Source organism: Leptonychotes weddellii, chromosome 11 (assembly GCF_054177405.1).
Source record: "Leptonychotes weddellii isolate Sample4059 chromosome 11, ASM5417740v2, whole genome shotgun sequence".
NCBI lineage: Eukaryota > Metazoa > Chordata > Mammalia > Carnivora > Phocidae > Leptonychotes > Leptonychotes weddellii.
The window spans coordinates 72,818,868-72,840,914 of record NC_138379.1 but is presented as its reverse complement, the minus strand read 5'-3'; the positions used below and the strand labels follow the sequence as shown (position 1 = coordinate 72,840,914).

At 46.9% G+C, this 22,047-nt stretch overlaps 1 protein-coding gene across 4 annotated transcripts in view; it reads left to right on the top strand.

Annotated features, from left to right (window-relative positions):
• The window catches only part of APLP2 (amyloid beta precursor like protein 2), a 53,853-nt gene extending 34,361 nt beyond the window's left edge, over window positions 1-19,492 (top strand). For 2 of the 4 annotated variants that reach the window (XM_031025770.2, XM_006731169.3), the window contains 11 exons: window positions 1,045-1,175; window positions 2,384-2,458; window positions 4,245-4,403; window positions 5,244-5,372; window positions 8,801-8,900; window positions 10,407-10,559; window positions 11,997-12,032; window positions 15,258-15,343; window positions 16,292-16,366; window positions 16,700-16,855; window positions 18,008-19,492. In XM_031025770.2, coding sequence (XP_030881630.1) covers window positions 1,045-1,175; window positions 2,384-2,458; window positions 4,245-4,403; window positions 5,244-5,372; window positions 8,801-8,900; window positions 10,407-10,559; window positions 11,997-12,032; window positions 15,258-15,343; window positions 16,292-16,366; window positions 16,700-16,855; window positions 18,008-18,109 — 1,202 coding nt within the window. In that variant the 3' untranslated portion in view covers window positions 18,110-19,492. The remainder of the gene's footprint in view (window positions 1-1,044; window positions 1,176-2,383; window positions 2,459-4,244; window positions 4,404-5,243; window positions 5,373-8,800; window positions 8,901-10,406; window positions 10,560-11,996; window positions 12,033-15,257; window positions 15,344-16,291; window positions 16,367-16,699; window positions 16,856-18,007) is intronic. The other 2 variants (XM_006731170.3, XM_031025769.2) reach the window with 1 other exon arrangement.
• The last annotated feature ends 2,555 nt before the right edge of the window (window positions 19,493-22,047 follow it).

The following is a 22,047-nucleotide window of genomic DNA, read 5'->3' as shown; positions in this document are numbered from 1 at the left end:
GAGTGGCTGACTAATTTGTAGTTACATTTGTCAGTTATACAGTTATTTTAGTGTTGTGTTACAGCTACATAGTTCTGAAAATTAGGTGACTTTATTTCTGAATTGAAATTTATTGGGTTTTGGTATTGGCTCTCCACTTAGCTCTAATATCATACAGCAAGTTGTACAAGCAAGTTTTATGTCCTTCCTCCCTGGCTTGGGAAATTGGGAGTGAACTGGGCTAATCAGTTTTTCATAGGCATTTCTTAAGGGGTCAGGTAGGTAAACTTGTCATCTCAAACCTTTCTTTTATGAGGTTAAGCTCCCTGGTGCAGCTATTCACTTGCCTGGGGCCAGTAAGCCCTTAATGCTTGACTAGCAGGGAGGAGTGTGTTTTCTAATGGGTTTGCTCTTTGGGCGATGGCCTGGTAAGGCCAGTGAGTGCCATGGGTTGAAACGCCCAAAGTATCCTCACACTCTGTGGTACGTCCTTGTCAAATACAGCAACTTAGTGTTGTCCCTCTTATCCCTGGTCTTGGGGGTGGGGCTAAGACTTCTTCAGTCATATTGACAACTAAAAAATTAGAGCTAAGCAGCTTGGACTTTCTCTACGCAGTCTCTGTGCAAAGACCATTCAGCCCTAAAGTTCCTTTCAAAATGGAGAATTTGGGGAGGTGCCTTTGCAGGTCTGATATCTGCCCTTGTCCCTGGCTATAGAAGCGATCAGTGACAGCAATAAATAATTAGATTTTACTTTTTAAGATTTCAGGAACTGAGGGAAGGTATAGAGGATTTCTTTTTCTTTCCCTGAAGTCCTAAGTAGGAGCCAAAGATACCAGGGGGCAGGGACTGGCCTGGTGGCCGAATGTCACGTAAGGAAGATGGAGCACTGTGATCTGACCAGGTGGAGTCTTGGCAGACAGGAGCACCTTGTCCTGGGAGCACGGTGCGAGGCAAACTAGTGCGTCCCACAGGTCCTCAGCTTGGTCTTCTTCCTAGGGCTCATTGAGCTTTCCGTGTTGGGCCTGACCCCCAGAGGGAACCCCTCTTGTTATTTCATTTCAGTTCCCCCAACTCCTCTGCCGACCAATGATGTCGATGTGTATTTTGAGACCTCTGCAGATGATAATGAGCACGCTCGTTTCCAGAAGGCTAAGGAGCAGCTGGAAATACGGCACCGCAACCGGATGGACAGGGTAAACTTGGTGCTTCCTTATGCTCCTGGTGTTTGGCGTTGGGTAATAGCGTTTTCATAGCTGAAGAAAAGGGACACCGCCCCCCCTCGCCAGATTGTCATGCTGTGTTAGGATAGGTGAGGTGTGCGAGTTTAGCAGGGCTGTATTCTGGGCGAGCCTAGCTCCCCCCCCCCGCCCCCCCGCCCCCGGATAATATAATACTCTCTGAGTGCTTACTGTGTTCAGACTCTGCAGAGCACTTCCTATAACTGTTATGTCCTTGTTATTTTTCTTTGCTATTAACTAGCTTTTAAAATTTTTTTATATTAAGGAGGGAAACTTTATGTAACTGTTGTAAACAGAAAGCTAGTATCTTTTGCCAATAGAACAGGTAACTGTAAAAATAGATGAAAGCAAACCTGTATTAACATATTTTAGCTAGATACTGTTGCCTGCTGAAGCTTCTGAGTCTTGGGATGCTGGTGTTTTTTTTTTTTTTTTCCCCGAGATTTATTTATTTGACAGAGCAAGAGAGGTAGAGCAGCAGAGGGAGAGGGAGAACCAGGCTCCCCGCTGAGCAAGGAGCCTGACTCCCAGGACCCTGAGATCATGACCTGAGCCGAAGGCAGATGCTTACTTAACCAACTGAGCCACCCACGCGCCCCTCAGGATGCTTTCTTAAAAGAGTTATAAGGCTTAGAGCAACATTGAGCACCGTAGTGCAGCTTTCTCCTAGAGTTACTTGGGAAGATTGAAAGAAAATTGAAAAGAATTTCTTGTTAGGTCTGAATACCACCTAAAATCTCACACATCACCTGTGCTGGGCTTATACTTCAGGGAATGTTTATTGTTCTCTTTTATCCACAACAGTTCTGAGAAATAGGTATGGAACATGCCCCCCCCCCCCGCTCCCCCTTGCCCCCCCCCCTTGTTTTAGTGTGTGAGGAGGCTGAGGCACAAAGACTTTTAAATAACTTGCCCCAGGTTATATAGAACATGGAGGTCATGGAATTGAGGCTCTGTTTGGGGATGGTCGTGGTCCAGGACCTTCTGAGACAGTAATTCTGTGAATAAGCTTAAATAGCCCTGAGCTTGTGAGGGGTCATATGATGCGATTTCCATTTGCAGTTTCCTATATTAGATTTCAGGGCCTGGCGGTATTGTTAGAAAATGGGGGGATTGTTTCAGAGATGATTCTCTGGTGTAGTGGCTTTGACCCTTTGTTCTAGGTAAAGAAAGAATGGGAAGAGGCTGAGCTTCAGGCCAAGAACCTCCCGAAAGCAGAGAGGCAGACTCTCATTCAGGTAAGATGCATTCTCTAGGGACAGCCAGAGTCCCAGGAAATTAGAGTTTGACACTTTCTTTCAGTCAAGAGCTTATGTTACAGGGAAGTTTTAACTGGCCTGCTTTTTTTGTTTGTTTTTTTCCTCACCTCCAAACTGGCATTCTCTAGAATTGATCACCTATAGTAGAAGGAAAGCAAACAAACTAGAGTGTACCTAGTTCATGCCAGGAAGCAACCTTAGCTGGCTATGTTTGTTAATTCTGCTTTCCTGGCAAAAATCCTAAGTCATTTTCATTCTTAGGCTGTGACTTGTTTTTCAGCAGTACTGACTTCTTTTTTTTTTTCCCCCTCTCTCTCTCTCTCATTTTTATTTATTTTTTTTAAAGATTTCACTTATTTATTTGACAGAGACCGCGAGAGAGGGGGAGTGGGAGAGAGAGAAGCAGGCTTCCCGCTGAGCAGGGAGCTCATTGTGGGGCTCGATCCCAGGACCCTGGGATCATGACCTGAGCCGAAGGCAGACGCCTAACGACTGAGCTACCCAGGCGCCCCTTTTCTCTCTCTCTCTCGAAGTATTTATTTGAGAGAGAGAGTGAGAACATGTGCGTGAGTGTGTGTGAGTTGGGGGAGGGGCAGAGGGAATCTTTAAGCAGACTCCCTATTGAGTGCAGAGCCCAAGGGTGAGTCTGTGGGTGGGGGCTCGATCTCAAGACCCATGAGATCGTGACCTGAGCCAAGACCACGAGTCTGACACAGCTGGCTGAGCCACCCAGGCGCCTCCTGAATTCTTTTTTTTTGCAGACTTCTTCAGAAGTGGAAAGGCAGACAATAAGACACTCTTGATACCAGTTCTTCTCTAACTTTGCAAGAATGTAACATTAGAGGGACGCCTGGGTGGCTCAGTCGGTTAAGCGTCTGCCTTCGGCTCAGGTCATGATCCCAAGGTCCTGGGATCGAGTCCCGCATTGGGCTCCCTGCTTTGTGGGGAGCCTGCTTCTCCCTCTGCCTCTGTCTTTCTCTCTGTGTCTCATGAATAAATAAATAAAATCTTTAAAAAAAAAAAAAAAAGAATGTAACATTAGAATTGTAGCAGCAGCTGGGTGCCCCTTGAATAGAAGAGTGTTGCTAGGAATAGGGATAGCAGTTTGTAAGACCGATTTGGGTTTCATAAAGCAAATTATGATTCACTGAAATCTGTCTTCTCGTGATGTTAATACTTTATCGGGACACCTTTTCCTTTTTATCAATCACCTAGAAAATCTAAGAGTGTTAATTTCTACATAGCCAATGCATCCTATGCAGGGAAATTTAGTTCCACAGCCTTAAACTTTACTTTTAAACCTGGCCAGGTACTTCACAGATAACTTACCCTTCAGGACTTCGGTGTGAATGACTCAGCGTAACTTACCACATTACTGGGATATGTTTCAAAATATAGTTCCTGTTGGTGTGTCTCGGGATTTGGAAGTGGCACCTTTGCTAAGTATGGAAAGGACAGCATCCCTTCTCTTGCAGGACACATTGGGAAAGCCCGCCTTGGGCTCATAACACTAGTGATTTCAGTGACGGAAGTGCTAATTCAGACTCCGACGCTCAGATTTAACATGCTCTCAATTAGATAAGGACGTAATTTTTCCAACAGCAATCAGAGTGTACTTGGATCTTACCCTTGCTCCACTCCTCTGACCCCATTAGCGACTTGCACGGGCTCTGGGCCGGAGAGGCAGCACCACGGTCTCAGGCTGTTTGCTTAGACTTCCTCCAGGCACCACAAATTACCTGTCGTTTCTGCTTTCTCGGTTTAGCACTTCCAAGCTATGGTTAAAGCCTTGGAGAAGGAGGCAGCCAGCGAGAAGCAGCAGCTGGTGGAAACCCACCTGGCTAGAGTGGAAGCTATGCTGAACGACCGCCGCCGAATGGCTCTGGAGAATTACCTGGCCGCCTTGCAGTCCGACCCCCCACGGGTGAGTGCTGTGTGGAGCTCAGTCACTGGTGAACGCTGTCCTGGGGGTTGCCTGCTCTAACATAGGCTATGTGTAGAACCAACGGATGAGGACCACAGGTCAGCAAAAAAGATTCCATTTCTGTGGCAAGTTTTGGCGAGGCTGGAGGAGGTAAGGAAAGAAGAGGAGGGAGGAAGAGGTATTATGTTCTAGTATGTGCTTAGGTCACCGTAGCATATCACACTTTCTGCTTGCATATGCCGCCTGTGATAATGGAAGTATCTTACCTCACGATATTGGTTGGTAGTTACTCAATTATTGCATTTTTGTAGTAGCTTTACTTTCAAAGATTAAAAACCTGTCTTTCAAAGCTTTTGCACTCAATTCTGTTCTAAATAAGGTTATGAAAAAAGGGGTAAAGGAACTTACGTCGAAGCCCTTTGCGCTAGTGACCTCATACTTCTTTATCCCTTAACTCTAACCTGCCTTGCTTTGAGGGGATGGAAAGTACTGGAAAGTAGGATATTAGTATCCTTCTTAAGTGAGCAAGTAAAAGTCTTTTCTGGGTGACACAGGGGCTGCCTACCTTGTAATTAAGGTGTCCGACACTGTTAACCCAGGGGAGAGGACAGAATGAGTGGGAAAATACTGTTGGTTATAGCTTTGGAGCTTAGTTTTTGGTACTTTCTGTAGAAAGGTAGTTTCTTGCTACCGGGTAAGCTAAAAGCTTTAAAAAGCATAGCTTTCATCCTTACGCCTGGCTGGGCTTTACATTCTTAGGTGAGTGTTTTTAAGCTTTGCTTTCCTGCCTGTTTTCATTCTGTAGTCTCTGGATCTTAAAACTACTGTTCTCTCTTGCAGCCTCATCGCATTCTCCAGGCCTTGCGGCGTTATGTCCGCGCTGAGAACAAAGATCGCCTGCATACCATCCGTCATTACCAGCATGTGTTGGCTGTTGACCCAGAAAAGGCAGCCCAAATGAAATCCCAGGTACGCTAAACAGAGTAGGAATTGCGGCGGGAGAGTGTCTCTAGCGGGGAGACTCTGCTTTGACCAGTGGTTGGGCAGCGCTGATAGTTGTGCTTGGAAAATGATAAATGGTTTCCGAAGACATTATGAGGTTACAAGAGTTGGTTTGTGCAAAGATACGATTTTTAAAAAATATCTTCCCCGTACTTTCTTCTATTAAATCATTTCTATTTAAAAGAGTTTCTGGAAGTTTAGAAATGCATGATCATATTGAAGAGTTAAGTCAGTTTCTCAATCTTTTTTTTATATCCGTTTATTTCTGATTTCAGGTACCACCAGAATGAATATTTGAAGTCTTTTTCTAGGCAACTATATCAAGCAGTTCTTAAAAATTATTTTGTTCTGTACATTAGTTTTAATTGAGACAGACACTGGTACCTTCCTGGGTTTGTTCCTTTACAGTCTGGAGAGGTTCGTTTCTGGACCCTCTTAATTTCGGTATCGTCCATCTGTTAACTCGCAAAACGTTTTACTCTCTTGTATTTGTATAAAAGAAGCCTTGCCTGCAAGACTGCTGGCTTCCTTGTAAACCAGCAAGTCTAATAGCTTAGGCTGTTGGGTTTTCCTAGAGGGCCTTGTCATGACACAACTGATCTTAATTTCCTCCCATATTTTAAATTTAGTGCTGCGCTGATTGTCCCGTGTCCATGGGATGCACTTAGCCTCGAGGACACTTGCCCATCTCCTCAGGGACTCCCCTCCCAGCCTCTTGCCAAGTGTGTATTAGGATTGCAAGGCAATCTGCCCGGAAGTCTTAGGAGTCCTGCAACTGAGGTGGCTGCTCCCCTGGTTCAGAAGTTGGCTGAACCTGCTGTGTAGACAGTGCCTGCTGTCTACATGCCCAGCTCGGCACTAGCATCTGACCTTGCAAAATGGAATCACTTGTGTACCCTTGAGCAACTCACCATCAGTGTAGTATTAATTATAGTAGCTATAAAGATGAAGAATAACTACCCTTTTAAACATACAGAGTTGATCTAGAGGTCGGATGTTTGGGGGAACGAGAAGAGTGGGAGAATGTGGACAGGGATGGCTCTGGGGACCCCAGGAGGCATGTGGTACGGGTCTGGAGCTCAACGCTTTGCTTTGAGCTGGTTGGAGTAGAAGAGAAGGCAGAAGGTCAAGTCCTGGAGTAGCTTCCAGGAAGTGTAGGTGGAACAATGCATCCACCTTGACAGGGGCTAGGTTTTTCAGGTCTACTTGGTTTTTTGAAAACAAAAACAAAAAACATAACCTTTTTTTTTTTTTTCTCCCAGATTTTTTGTGGAAAAACTAGATTATAACGTAGATCACGTAGTATTTTACAGAAGAGCCATTTTTATATGGTGTGAGAGTAGAAGGAAAGGAGAGACCTTGATCAGTGTATCGACAACTAGGGAATGAGTTGCCTGCCGGCAAGATCGCGGTGCCGCAGCGGACCGCTCCCTTCTTAGCAGATCCGGGGGAAACCCAGCTCCTCCGGCATGATAGTTGCTGGGTGCTCTAAGCCCTTAGTTCTAGTGGAACTTGGCTGCTGAATTACATGAACTTTTGCATGTTCCCCGTTATCTACACTTTAGAAAGTGCTGACTATGTTCAGCCAATGGCGGTTGGCATGTTTGGTCTGGGGTATGAGTGGTGTGGTGCCCTTCCCCCTCATCCTGTAGCTCAGGGCTCACCGTGAAGGCACGGATGTCCAGTATTCCACCGTGCGGCCCTTGTTTCTCCTGGGGGCATATGAACCGTCTTCAGTCAAATGGCTCCTTAATTCATCTGAAGTATAACAGCATCCACACACGCGCCAAGACTGGGGGTGGTGCATTTTCACTTTCCATTTGCATTCTCTCTCTAAGGCACTTACTCTTGTGCTTTCCCATCAATTTACTTGATTGAAAGAATGGCAAATATTAAATTAAATTGCTTTCATCCCTGTTTTTAAAGGTCAGAGAGACATCAATCTACAGTAAAAGCATCTTTCCATTTAATTTTTTTTTTCCATTTTGACCATGTTAATGGCTTCAAGCCCACATAATTAATCCATGGGCTTAGAGCACCCTCTTTAGGACGAGTGTGGTAACTGCAAGTGTAACCATCCTGAATTAGCCTGTGTGAGCTATAACACAAGGCCTCACTGTGGCCTTGGGTGGATGTTAGCCCACGTCACCTTTCATTTCCACCCCAAAAAAGCTTTAAAAGTGACCAATTTTGATGGCTTTTTTCCTTTTTAAAAAATATGAACAACCTAGAACTGTTGCATTCAGAGAAGGTGTAGTGAACTGCAGAAGATAGATGGTAGGTAAGTCTTTATCACCCCCTTAAAATCAGGTTTACTTATACCTCGGTGTAAATATTGGAAGGAATACTAATTCAGTTAAATATGAATAAACCTGTTCTGTTATTCACCATGATAATCATTTCAAACAATTACTTCACTAAGCAAATCCATGAATGGCCCCCTCTCCATGCAAATCTACTTTTTAGCCAGTGATTTCATTCTCTTTTTACGCCATCAAATCGACCAGTGGTTAAAATGGACTCATTCCATCTTTCACTCAGCAAAACCTTACCGAGTATCTGGCATTGTATAAATTAGGGTTCCTTTACTCTCGATTAGTACAGTTGCTAAGTGCCTCGTATAAAAATCAAATCAATAACTGCCTAGTGAAAGTTTTTAAATTAAATTTTCTTCTAACTCCGAGCACTGTCTGGATAAATTCTCAGATCACCAAGGGGTATTACACACAATCTGAACATACTCCTTGACATCAGTGCCCCTACCCACCCCCACCCCCCATCGGAGGCTTCGTTTCTGTGGTCTCAGTTACCCACAGGTCAGCTGTGGCCCGGAAGTGAATGATCCTCCTGATGTATCGTCAGGAGGTCAGTAGGAGCCTAACTTTATGTCCCAGGGCCTTTGTCATCCCCGTACTTCATCTCCTCACGTAGCATGTTCTCATCTGTCCTCATCACTAGAAGAAGGGTGAGTATAGTGCGGGAGGGTATTTTGAGGGAGAGACTCCATTAAATCACTTTATTATAGTGTAATTGTTCCATTTTATTATTAGTTACTGTTACTCTCTTACTGTGCCTAGCTTATTAGTTGAGCTTTATCATAGGTATGTATGCACAGGAAGAAGACCCAGTATGCATGGGGCTCAGTACTGTCTGCAGTTTCAGGCGTCCAGTGGAGGTCTTAGAACGTAGGCCCCACAGAGAAGGGGGGGGACTGTTGTACTGCAGTGGTCAGCAAATAAGGGTGGGGTGGATGCATTTCCTCCGGCCAGCTGCTTTGCTGGACTCTGTAGAGAATATGCTTTTTCAGCTGATCTTTGCGGAAGTGTGTGTCTGCAAGTTTCCTCTGGGCCTGGCTCTGTTGGTAACAAGGCCTCTCCACCGTACTGTACCTCCAGGTGATGACCCATCTCCATGTGATTGAAGAAAGAAGGAACCAGAGCCTCTCCCTGCTCTACAAAGTACCTTACGTAGCCCAGGAAATCCAAGAGGAAATTGGTGGGTGCTGTGTTTGTATTGCGGTCCAGTGGGACTTCTGGCTGAGGCTCGGGGGTGGCAGAGTGCACAGTTAGAGAAGTCGGGACAGCCAGGGCCAGGAAGCTGGGCATTAGCACGCTGGGGTGTAAGTCTCGAATTCACTGGAGCTTATGTGGCAAGGTCAAGAAGTAACCCAGGACAGATGTACTGGCTGTGAGCCACGGAGCCTTGAGTTTCTTGACCTTTACTCTGTGACCGGAAGAAAAACTCTAAGGTGTGAAATTGCAAGGGACCAGGGGAACTTCCTGTTGCCCTTTTGCCCCTTAATTCCTGATGCATTTCAAGGCGCCTGCTTTACACACCTTGTCACTTCTCCTCCCTCTTCTGCTCTTCACCTGCTTCATTTATTTGGCAAATATTTATCGTGGCTACTGTGTGTCACAGAGTAAAGTGGTGTGTGAGCAGGCAGTATATCCTGGAGGTCAGGTTACAGTAGGGGAATCCGGAAAATAAGACAAGGAGTGCCACGGGGTGGGGGTGGGGGCAGACGGACAGGGTGGACCCGTGGAGAGTGGCTGGGTGGTCAGGAGGGCCGTCTCGGGCACAATGACCTGAAATCCACATGACGGAAGGAGCCTCCCACGCAGAGATCACGAGGGGGAAACACTGAGCACAGGGAATGGCCGCTGCAGCTGCCTGAAGTTCAAGTCGAGTGGACACATTTGAGTAGATCAGTGTGGCGAGAACACAGTGGGGGAAAAAGGGGGCCAAAGAAGTTGGCAGAGGCCAGTTTGTTCAGAGATTTTAGCAAAAGCAAGGAGTTTGGGTTTTATTCTAGGAAAATGGGAAGCCGTTAGAGGGTTTTAAACTAGGGAGTGACTAGATCTGTATTATGCTTTAAAAAAGAACAGGAATTAAAAAAAAAAAATCCTTGGCTCCTGTGTGCTATTAAAATTACAAACCTGCCAGGAAGCCATTATAAACATCAGGTGAGAAACGCTGGCAGTGGGCCCTGTGGTGGTCGTGGAGGAAATAAAGAGGTGAGGGCTGTAGGACATGTCTCAGAGGAAGGGTGAGCAGGGGGTGCCGCTGGCTCGGGTGCCGGGGGTGTGAGGGACAGGAAAGCACCGAGGGCAGTGCCCAGGCCTTTCCACCGTCCTCCGCGGCATGGACGGTGGTGCCCCACTTCCCTGAGGAAAAGCAGAGAAAACAAGTTGCTGCTGGACATGAAGTGGGTCCGGGCAGTAGATAGGAGGTACAGTTTGGGGGGTCATTGAAAAATGTCTGCCGTGGGAAGAAACCACTGAGCCCCAGAGCGGGCTCATAAAGGAGAGAGGTGTGCCGGGGCCGGGGCTCTGCGGTGCTGCGGAATCGGGGCTGTAGCTAGGAGGCAGTTGTCCACTGCACCGCGAGCTGGCGAGATGCTCGCCGCAGCAGGCCTCACGTTCTGTAATGACCTGAGTGAGCCTCGTTTGCGCTGGTGGTCCTTCTGAAAGCCGCTCCCTGCCGTGTGTCTGTCTTTGTCAGACGAGCTGCTGCAAGAGCAGCGAGCCGACACGGACCAGCTCACTGCCTCTATGTCCGAGACCCCCGTGGACGTCCGGGTGAGCTCCGAAGAGAGTGATGAGACCCTGCCGTTCCGCCCCTTCCATCCCTTCCCGTCCTTACCTGAGAACGAAGGTGTGTATGTGGTGGTGGTGGTGGGGGGGTTAGAAACCCGAAGGGAGCCTTTGGGACCTGGGTTGTGGCAGGGGGGCTGTGCTCCTGGTGACAGCTGGGCAGGGGTTCACTGAGCACCTACTGTGTGCAGGCACCGTGTCGGGTGCCTTCAGATCGCCGGCTTCAGGATCCCCATGAGGTCAGCTGCCTCCACAGAGTGTGTGACTCCTGGCACGTGGACGTCACTCTCCTGCTTAAATAGCACTTCCGTGTTATGTGAGGTCATCAGCTTTTCATAGCAAGCGAGGGGGGCAGGCAGTGGGGAGGCTACAGAGGTGGCTTGACTTGTTCAAGGTGACACGTCTGGTATTGGGGGGGGTGAGGGGGTGGACGGGATCAGAAGTCCTGTCCCTCTGACTCCCGGTCTGGCATGCTTCCTTCTATTCCCTTGCTGGTTCTCGGTGTCTAAAAGGATCTTTGAAGGCTGTGGGTCTGCACCAGAAATAAACAAGCTGCTGAGCCCGCTGCCCTGAGACCGGGGTGTGGAATCCGTTTCTATTTATTTGCTGCTGATGGCGGTGACGGGGGAAATAGTGGCCACAACCATGGAGTCCTCATATGCCGCTCTAGCTAAGCCTGGTGCACGGCTGCTCTCCTTGAGTCCTCAAGAAAGCCCTCTTTCGTGGGTCCTGGGGCCTGCCCTCATTTGAGCATTCCACGATGTAAAGAGGTTAAGTGTCTGCCCAGGGTCACGTAGCTTGTAGGTGGAGAGTAAGGATTTGAACCCCTGCAGTCTTGGGTACAGTCACCTGCCCCTGACCAGATACAGCAGTGCTGGAACAGAGACCTGCTGAGCGGGGACCCTGGGGGACACCCAGCTTCACCTTCAGACCTTAACAGAATGCCTTCTGAACTAGTTAGCCCAGAAGCACCAGCTCAGTTTGGGTGACCCTGCGATACTCAAACAGAATCTGAGAAAGGAGCCAGATACCACTTCGTTCCTAAAACCCGCACTTCCAAACGCCAGACTTCCACGGGCCCGTAGGGTGGCCATGCTTACACACCTTGTTTGGGGTGGGGGCATCTCGGACAGGTTTGAACGAGGACCCTGTCCCCTTGTCAGAAAACCACAGTCGATAGATACTGCCTTTGTTTTTATTATTTCCTGAGAGAAATAACTTTGTGGGCTCAGCTGAAGAATTTGGGAATCTCCCAAAATTTCCCCCAAAGACCCAAGGCAGACCTGTTTTTTTCTCTCCTGCCTTCCAGTCCATATGCTGTGGATCTTACCTGCTGGTTTGTTTATGGGATATTTCAGGCATGTCTTTAAGGAAGAAAACTTTCTGTTCACATTATAGAGAAATTCTAAGATAGGAATTTCAAAAGAAGCCATTTTCTTTCTTAATCTCCTTTTTGTGCTATTTTTTTTTTTTTTTTTATTGTTTTCCTTTCTGCTAGACACTCAGCCGGAGTTGTACCACCCAATGAAAAAAGGTTGGTCTGTCAAAGATGTTCCCTTTAAAGACCTCATTCCTTTTCACTTCCCCCATGTGTCGGGAGTTTCATTTTCTGTGTCATACCATCACCTGAGATTTTTCCCACCTCATTTCTTCAGACATGGCTGTGAGTGGAACCAGAGTAGCCCTGTGTCCTGCACGTAGGATCCAGTGTCCGTGGTATTGGTGATAAGGTGGCCATCCTGAACTTACCTTCTGGATGTCCAGAGAATACAGATATTTTATGAAACATTTTCGTCTGGGTAGATTTTTAAATGCATATCCAATTTAAACCGGTTGGCTGGAATTGCTCACGTATTTGAAAATATGCTGGGTGTGCCTGGCTGGCTTGGTCAGTAGAGCTCTCGACTCCTGATCTTCAGGTTGTGAGTTCGAACCCCACATTGGCTGTAGAGTCTACTTTAAAATCTTTTTAAAAAATTAAAATATGCTTGATTTAGGGGCAGGTAGAGAGTCGTTTTCTTTGACCTCTTCCCCTGCCCCCCCCCCCCCCATGCTGCTCCCATTACATCTTTCCCTTTCCTTTTAGCCACGCCTGACCCTTTGTCGATGCCCACTTGTCTCCTGTCTGGAGTTGTAGCAACTCCTCAAAAGCTTAGAAGCTGATGGATGGAAAGGTTGTGACAGGTGAACTCTTGCTGCATGGTAGTGAGTGTCCAAGCTTCAGAACAGGCTAGGACTCTGTAAGCACTGTGCTGAGGGCCTCACGTGCTTGGTTTCATTTAATGCACTGAGCACACCTCATGGTCGGGTTTTTCGCTCTCTCAGACAGATTAGGTGGTTGAAGAAGCCTCAGGCTGCATGATTTGCTCAGTCATGACTTTGAGAAATGGAGGAATCTGGATTTGAACCCAGCTCCTTTGCCTTCAAGTCCGTGCTGTTTCTGTTCCATACAATGCTGCTGAATTTCCCCACTTGTTGGGTAGTCCGCCGTCCTAGGGTCAGTGTGTTCTTAGTGTGTGTTTTATGAGCCCAGTGTACTGGCTCTGGCAGACTTTGGATGGACCGGGCAGTGTTCTCTAAGAATTTGATGTTGTGGTTTTTGCCACAGCTTTGCCTCAGAACATGAGAGTGCAGTTCGAATCTTGTAAAAGTCACGTATATGTAAATGCTTGATTTGGTTCTACTCGAATATGCCTCTTCTTGGAGATGACGGAGTTCCCTTTCCTCTGAACAGTAGTACATCTTAGGTATTTGTAGATAGAGATGAATTTCCTAGAAATTTACCTGGTTTTCATCCTCATACCTCAGTCGTTCCTAGTTGGAATAATTTAAACATGAATTTTTGTTCTCTTTTTTTTTTTTTTTTTAAAGATTTTATTTATTTATTTGAGACAGAGAGAATGAGAGACAGAGAGCATGAGAGGGAGGAGGGTCAGAGGGAGAAGCAGACTCCCTGCCGAGCAGGGGGCCCGATGCGGGACTCGATCCCGGGACTCCAGGATCATGACCTGAGCCGAAGGCAGTCGCTCAACCAACTGAGCCACCCAGGCGCCCGAATTTTTGTTCTCTTAATGTCACTTGTTTATGCCTCTGTAAAACCAAAGTGGTTTTGGTCAGTGTTTAAGAAAACATGTGGGTTATACCACCAAAGGAGTATGATTACAGTCTAGACTAGTAGTAGGATTTGAAATTAGTTGGTTCAGTGCCACGTTACTTTTCAAATAGGATCCTGCCCTGTGACCTTTAAAGTCTGGAGGAGGAGAGAGGGAGTGATGGAAGGATTAGAATTTACTAGGCTTGCTCATCCGCATCCATGCTGAGACAGCACCTCTCCAGATTCCTCTTTCTCAGATAGTCAGTGTGCAGTAATACTGTTTCAGTGGCCTTTTGAAACTACAAAAGCCAGCCCTGACTTAACTCACCCTAGAATCGAGTTGTGAAGTTCCTCTTTGAAGTGAATGCTTTAGGAAAAACCAGCATTATTTTTGGCTGCCTTCTAATGAGTGAACGCAGTAGCTAGCCCTCGTGATCGGTGCCCGTGGTAGCTGTTACTCATGGCTCCACGTCAAGAATGAGTCTGGTTGTGAGCTGTGCTGTGGCCGGACCTGGTGTCATTGTCGGCAAGCCCAGGGACAGCAGTGCTTGGCATATACTTCTGTTTGAGTCTTCCTCACATGCAGGTGGTCCCCTTAGAATGCTGAGTGCGCTGTCAGGGTGATCTATTTATAGAAGGTTCAAATCACAGACATTTATATAGAACTGTGTATCTTATTATTCACAAAAAACTGGTAGGATAGCTAGGAGTCCCCTGCTTTTTGAAGCTAGAAATAAGGAGGATGGCTTGTCACTTCTCCTCTGCCTGGGTTCGTGCTGGCTTCAGTCACGCCACATCTTTGGATACTGTCATTTGGGGATGCCACGCACAGGTGATGTTGGCTCAGGTGATGTCTGACCTGGACAGGAGGAGTGTGGCTAGTCTTGTTCCACATGTAGAACAGTGCCTTCCACCCTCGTGTTAGAATTCTCCCTGTCTGTGGAATGCCTCTTTCCTGTTCATTTTCTAATCCCCATCGAAGATGTGACATCTGTGATCTAAGCCCTCAGAGGGTGACAGGCTAGTGGGAGACAGAGAAGAAGACGAATGAGGATAAACAAGGATTTTAAGTGCTGTAAGCTGGGAATGTCTCCCAAGAGGAGCTGCAGCTCGAAGGACAAGGTCCTTCGTCAGGCAAGGAGGGTATTTCAGGTGGACAGAATTGCCTGTGGAATAAAATATGATGCCCGAGGCAGACGTGCAGATTCATTGCTGGTATGGTGGTTCCTCCATCCAAAGGGAGCCCAGGATGTTGAAGAACCGGGTTGTGGGATAATAGGTGCTTGGTCATATCCCAGAAGGGTATTACATGTTTTTCTGTGCTACAATGCCTTTGGACGCCACTTCTGTTTACCTTATAATAAACATTCTTTTCTGAAGGCTGGCATTCCATTTTTCCAAGTTGGATATAAGTAAGCACTCTCTCTTCCTCCATTATACCCATCGGTCCTCTGAAAAATGCCTGCACCATTCATCCTTCTAGAGCACAGTGCATTCCCAGAAATGGGAACAAAGTAACATCATCTAGCCTGGGTGGGCGATGGGGGTGGGGAGGTGATCAGCGAGGACTCCTCGGCCCTCAGGAGGGAGATTCTGCTTCTGTGAGGTTGGCATGAGGCCGGCCCAGCCTGGGAAACACTCAGCTGTGCTCTCTCTCCGACACAGGATCTGGAGTGGGAGAGCAGGATGGAGGGCTTATCGGTGCAGAGGAGAAAGTGATTAACAGTAAGAATAAAGTGGATGAAAATATGGTGAGCCATTTCTCCCTTCTGCCCTACCCTGTTGTAATTTTGAGACTAATTAGCATGAGTGGCATTGTTCTAGATGCTTTCCAGATGAACCTCCATGTGTTCCTTTTCCATATGGTAGAAGATGGGTCGGCTCCAACTACTCCCACAAATTGGTTGTATTGTTTAGCATCTGGGTATGAGAAGGAATACAGAATCATTTCTCAGCAGTGGCTCATTTCTTGCTATACAGTGGGGGAAATATATTTGCAACCGAAGATAGGGATAAAATATGGGAGGCCATTTTCAAGTGAATATAGAGATTTAGTAACTTGAAATTGAAATAGAGTCGACTTTGACTCTTCTCTTGCTTTAGGTTTGTACCTACTATTACTATTCTTTTTTTTTTTTTTAAGATTTTATTTATTTATTTGAGAGAGAGAATGAGAGAGAGAGAGCATGAGAGCGGGGGGGAGGGTCAGAGGGAGAAGCAGACTCCCTGCCAAGCAGGGAGCCCGATGCGGGACTCGATCCTGGGACTCCAGGATCATGACCTGAGCCGAAGGCAGTCGCTTGACCAACTGAGCCACCCCGGCGCCCCCTACTATTACTATTCTACGAGTACTTTTTTGTCACTGATATTTCTGGATTCTCCTCAACTGAGTTCGATACTTGAACATGACTTCTTGGGAGTCTGTCCTGAAATGTCTCTCCATAATGGTTACCTAAAGGAACATGCAGGCGAGAGCCCTTGAGGGGCCAGCTGTGACAGAGTAACCTTGTGTCCACACTGGCCAGCTCCTCTAGGGGTTTGGTGAGTGGATTTAGAACGTGCCGAACTGCTTGGTTAGTGGGTATCCTCAGGTGTCCGCTTCCCTCCAGCAAATAATAAATGGAGTAGAAAAGAAGCAGTTCCATTTGTACTGAAGGTCCCCCTTCCACCCAGTTGCTGACCTTTTCATACCGTTTCAGGTCATCGACGAGACTCTGGACGTTAAGGAAATGATCTTCAACGCCGAGAGGGTCGGCGGCCTGGAGGCAGAACCGGTGCGTGTTCAGCTCCAGAACCCAGCTGCCAGGGTTCACGGCGCTCTTTCCATTTCAAGTGGAAAACAGAGAGATGCCCGGCGTCTCAAGTTACCAAAGGCCCCCGTGCCCATTTTTCCACACGTTTGGATAAGAAAGCTAAAATTAGGATCTCTGTGGAGATTGGGAAAAGTGGGAGTTCTCCTTATGGGGATGGTTACTTGGAAGGCAGGATCTTGGAGCTCCCTGGGTTTCAGGGTCGTGACTCTCCAGGAGCTAGGCTCTCGTGGAGTGCGTGTCTCCCGCTGTGCAGAGTCACCGAGACCTTGTCGCACGTCTGCTCTGTTACTGTAGGAATCCGTGGGGCCCCTGCGGGAGGACTTCAGTCTGAGCAGCAGTGCCCTCATTGGGCTGTTGGTCATTGCGGTGGCCATCGCCACGGTCATCGTCATCAGCCTGGTGATGCTGAGGAAGAGACAGTATGGCACCATCAGCCATGGGATCGTGGAGGTGAGTAGGCCTTGTGCCGTGGCCCCGAGCTGGGGATGGCTCGCTCTGTGCTGTCAGGGTTATGGCGTGCAGACATCTCAACTTCCTGGGTGCCGCGCTTCAGTTAAAGTAGTCACTGGGTTATCAGGTCACGTTTCGGAAGTCCGCCCCAACTGAATTATGTTGGCCCTGTCACATTTTAACATTAATTTGGGCCTTTGACTGTGAATGTGAGGAAAACGTAAGAGCGTTTTATGCTGCAGAGGATGAAAACTTTGCTCAGATTATTTCCTTGGTGTTTCCTTCTTTCCAGTATGTTTAGGTATTTGGGAATGAGGACTGTTGATACCCTTCTTTGTTTTTGTTGCTGATTTTTTTTTTTTAAGATTTTTATTTATTTATTTGACAGAGAGAGACACAGCGAGAGAGGGAACACAAGCAGGGGGAGTGGGAGAGGGAGAAGCAGGCTTCCTGCTGAGCAGGGAGCCTGATGCGGGGCTCGATCCCAGGACCCCGGGACCATGACCTGAGCCGAAGGCAGACGCTTAATGACTGAGCCACCTAGGCGTCCCAATGGTCTTTTTTTAATGGGAAAAAAGAACAGGAAATTTAGAGCCAGAGCAGACTGTTTCGGTTCCGTCTTCTGCTGATTCATAATTAGAATTGCTTACGACTCATTTTGAGGTAGGTGATGGGAATGTCCAGAGTTTCTTGGTTCCAGAAAATGAATACAATAAGGAATGTGATGTGCCCTGGAAAATTAGTTCAGATGTGTGTCTTAGTGACTTGGTTTCACCTCCTGCTAGACACTGGCCTAGTAGTAGAATTTCTGAGCTGGAAAAGACCCACAGATCACGTGGTCCCAGTTCTGATTTTATAGGGCTCACTCACCAAGGCTGTCCCAAATAAGACGTGGTAGGCGCTGTGGTGCTAGGAAGTTCAGTTCACTCTTTCCTATAACTCGGACTCTACTTTTACGACTCCAGCTTTCAGAAGCCTCTTTGGCCCCCTTCTTTTCTTCCTCCTCCTCCCCCAGTGTCCTCACCACCGGCTCTCGTTTGGTCTACCCGGTGGCAGTTGGACACCGGCTAGACTTTGGTTCCCAGGGGATTGCACAGCAAACGGCTTCGGTGTTGCGATCTGTGCAGTGATCTTCCGTCTTCGTTCCTCCAGGTTGACCCAATGCTCACCCCAGAGGAGCGTCACCTGAACAAGATGCAGAACCACGGTTACGAAAACCCCACCTACAAATACCTGGAGCAGATGCAGATCTAAGCGGAAGGAAGCGCGAGGCGCCACCCATTGGAGCAGGCGCTGCAGGTGGGCCAGGAGATGGCGGTCCGGTGTTTTGGGTCAACTCCTGACCAGCAGTTGCGCCCGGAGGATTTCGTTCGGACCTCCTGGATCATTAAGACTCTAAAGTACTACTGTAGAATCACAATTTCCATTCTTTTAAATGGGTGAAAAATGTTAATATAACAATATATGATATATAAACCTTAAATGAAATGAAAAAAATGATCTATTGCAGATATTTGACTGATGTAGTTTTCTTTTTTTAAATTAATCAGAAATCCCACTTCTATTGTATTGTCTCACATATGCTCTCTGTAAATGGACAGTGTTGGTTTTCGGTGATGGACTGTATGTGCAGGCCGTTTCAGCTGCATTGTATAAACCACTCTTTAAGGCTCATTCACTGTCCTGGTTTTTCTTAGGAAAAAAAGAAGAAACTAAGGCAGTATTCCCTTTTTAAATGAGCTAGCTTTCAGAAAGTTGCCCAGAAACTAAATGTAATAGGGAACCGTCATTGACCACTCAAGCACATCATGAGACCCTCGCAGAATCATGTTAAAGGACCAGTTTCTTGGAAGCCTGGTGTTCCCAGTGCTGGGCACCTTGGTGTCACCCAGGAGGCTGAAAGCATCTGAGTTCGGCAGCTTTTAGCAAGCCTACCGTATACAGATTGGGGCAGCCACTCCTGCTTTCCTTCTAAATCCAGTTCTTCCATGGAAATTAGCCTGTAGTTTATATAGGATGTCCTTCCACTGTCTGCCGTTGACTTACTGTAGCTTTGTACTACTCACTTCCCTTTCCAGTCACGTCCACACGTACTGTCTTTTCCTCTTTGGACAGCCCTCCCCCTCCCGCCCCAGCACTGACCCTCCCCCCTCCCCATTGTACCCTGACTTCCCTGCCCGTCCCCTCCCTCAGCTGCTCAGAGAAGACCACAGTAGGGGGTGCCACGCGCCCAGGAGAGAGGTGGGGGGCTGGCTTTTATGTGCAAGGAGGATACTCCACGTTGTACACGAAATGCTCTGTAGACACCGTGGAAAGCTTTGGAAATTGTGTTTCCTTCACCTGAGTCTTTGTGATGCTTGTATAGTTGGTGATGCTCACAGTTTTTTCTTTTTCTTCTATTGTTCTTTCTTTCCTTTCACTCTTTTTCTTTATTTTATTTTAGTCGGAAGGTTCTGGTAACCTGTGGTGTATTTTTTTCTATTTCCCTGTGACCTTTTTTTTTTTTTCCTTCTTCCTCCCCTTTACCTTATCCACGTGTCTTCCCACTATGCACAGATAAACTTCACCTACAAACTCCTTAATCTGATCTGTGGAGAATGTACAGTCGAAACACATCAATAAATACTTTAACTTCCACCAAGACTCCTTGTTTCATTGGCGTGGCGTTAGTCCGAGGTGATAGGCTGTAACCCTCCTGCCTTCCCTAGAAGGTTCCCAGCTGCACCACAGGGACAGGAATCTGGCCACTCAAGCAAGTTGGCTCTTAGGCTTGAATTCCGTTTGTTCTTAAATTTTTTTTTTAAAGATTTTATTCATCCATTTGACAGAGACACAGCGAGAGGGGAACACAAGCAGGGGGAGTGGGAGAGGGAGAAGCAGGCTTCCCGCCGAGCAGGGAGCCGGATGCGGGGCTCGATCCCAGGACCCTGGGATCGTGACCTGAGCCGAAGGCAGACGCTTAACGACTGAGCCACCCAGGTGCCCCTTGAATTCCATTTTTTCATTTAAAACTAAGGGAGGGGCGCCTGGCTGGCTCAGTAGAGCGTGTGACTCTTGATCTCGGGGTTGTGAGTTTGAGCCCCAAGTTGAGTGTAGAGATTACTTAAAAAAATACTAAGGGAAAGTGCTTTCAATCTGAAGGCTGGTATCTTTTATTTGTCTAAGGGAAATATTCTTTCATTATTTCCTTTAATGATTTCCTCCACCATATATTATGTTTTCTAAAATGCTAATTTGGCTAAACATTGGACTTCCCTGATTGCTTTTTTCTTTAAAATTTTCTATGTAGGGCGCCTGGGTGGCTCAGTCGTTAAGCGTCTGCCTTCGGCTCAGGTCATGATCCCAGGGTCCTGGGATCGAGCCCCACATCGGGCTCCCTGCTCAGCGGGAAGCCTGCTTCTCCCTCTCCCACTCCCCCTGCTTGTGTTCCCTCTCTCGCTGTCTCTCTCTCTGTCAAATAAATAAATAAAATCTTTAAAAAAAAAAAAAGTTCTGTGTAGTTTCAGTCTATAACCTGAGTGATGCTTTGCCTTTATCTTGCAGCCTTTTTGGTGAATTTTGTAAGTTTAAAATTTCTGGAGAGGGACACCTGGGTGGCTCAGTCGGTTAAGCGGCTGCCTTCGGCCCAGGTCATGATCCCAGGGTCCTGGGATCGAGTCCCACATCGGGCTCCTTGCTCAGTGGGGAACCTGCTTCTCCCTCTCTCTCCCTCTGCTTGTGCTCTCTCTGTCAAATAAATAAAATCTTTAAAAAAAAAATTTCTGGAGAGCTGCTTACTTTATTTTACTATTCCTTTCAACATCGCTTTTCATGACGACAAATCTGAATTTATACCTGTGAATTTTTAAAGTTATCTTTAAATTACATGTTTCCTTCTGAGCTATTGACTTCCTGTAAATGTGTAGCAATCATTTATTTGATCATGGTTAGTTAAAAAAGTTAAGAGGGAAAGTTAGTCGGACGTTTTGCCCAGCAAAATTGAATTTGGGCTACTGATACTTATTAATAGGAGACTTTTTTTTTTTAAGATTTTATTTATTTATTTGACAGAGAGAGGCACAGTGAGAGAGGGAACACAAGCAGGGGGAGTGGGAGAGGGAGAAGCAGGCTTCCCGCTGAGCAGGGAGCCCGATGTGGGGCAATAGGAGACTTTTCTTTTTGCTTTTGTTTTTTTTTCTTAAAGATTTTGTTTGTTTGTTTATTTGACAGAAACAGAGTGAGAGAGGGAACACAAGCAGGGGCAGTGGGAGAGGGAGAAGCAGACTTCCCGCGGAGCAGGGTGCCCGATGCGGGGCTCGATCCCAGGACCCTGGGATCATGACCTGAGCCGAAGGCAGACGCTTAATGACTGAGCCACCCAGGCGCCCCAAGACTTTTCTCTTTGAAACTGGAAACAATGAATGGGGCTTGTGGCCGGATTTTCAGAGAAATATTTCCAGCCTTGACTTGTTCCTTTAATGACCTGCCACTAGGAGGTGCTGTTTTCTCATTGAAGGGGGTTTGTTTACCTGATCTCTGCTTATAGCACTTTATGCCTGGGGCTGGTTTTCACTAGTGATTTGTTTTTAGTGTCTGGCTACATGTGTAATAGTAAACTCAGAGCTAATCTTAGAGTCCTCATCCCAGTTGAGCTTAATGCCGGTTTACATTTATAGTGCAGTGAAGGTAACACTACATGTATGTACATATATGATGCATGTATCTTGCTTAGGGTACTCAAATATAATGACTGTGCATCTTACAAACCTGCTGCCAGGAAGCACCATGGGACAAACCTGTTGAACAGGCTGGTTCTTTGTAACCATCGCTCGGCACTTCCCTATCTGCCTCTTCCTCCTCCATTGACCACTCAGATTGTTGCCAGGAAAGTCATGAAAAAAATGAAACTTTGAATTTGTAAAGCCAGTTTCTGGCAGAGTGATATGAAAAGTATTGTCGCTTGACCTTCTGCGGTATCAGCTGGAAAATGTAGATGGAGCATTCCTTATCTGGTTCCAAATCGAACAGACCAGCTTCATTTATTTTAGGGCCTGCCATCTGCTAGCTGCCCTACATGCAGAGCCTCCTTTAATTGTCTTAACCTTTATAGCATGGGTATTCTTATCTTGGAGAAAGCTGAGGTTTTCCGACTGCTAAGGGATGGAGCAGAGATCCAAGCTCAGCGCTGTTACAGTAATTCCCTGGCTCCCTGT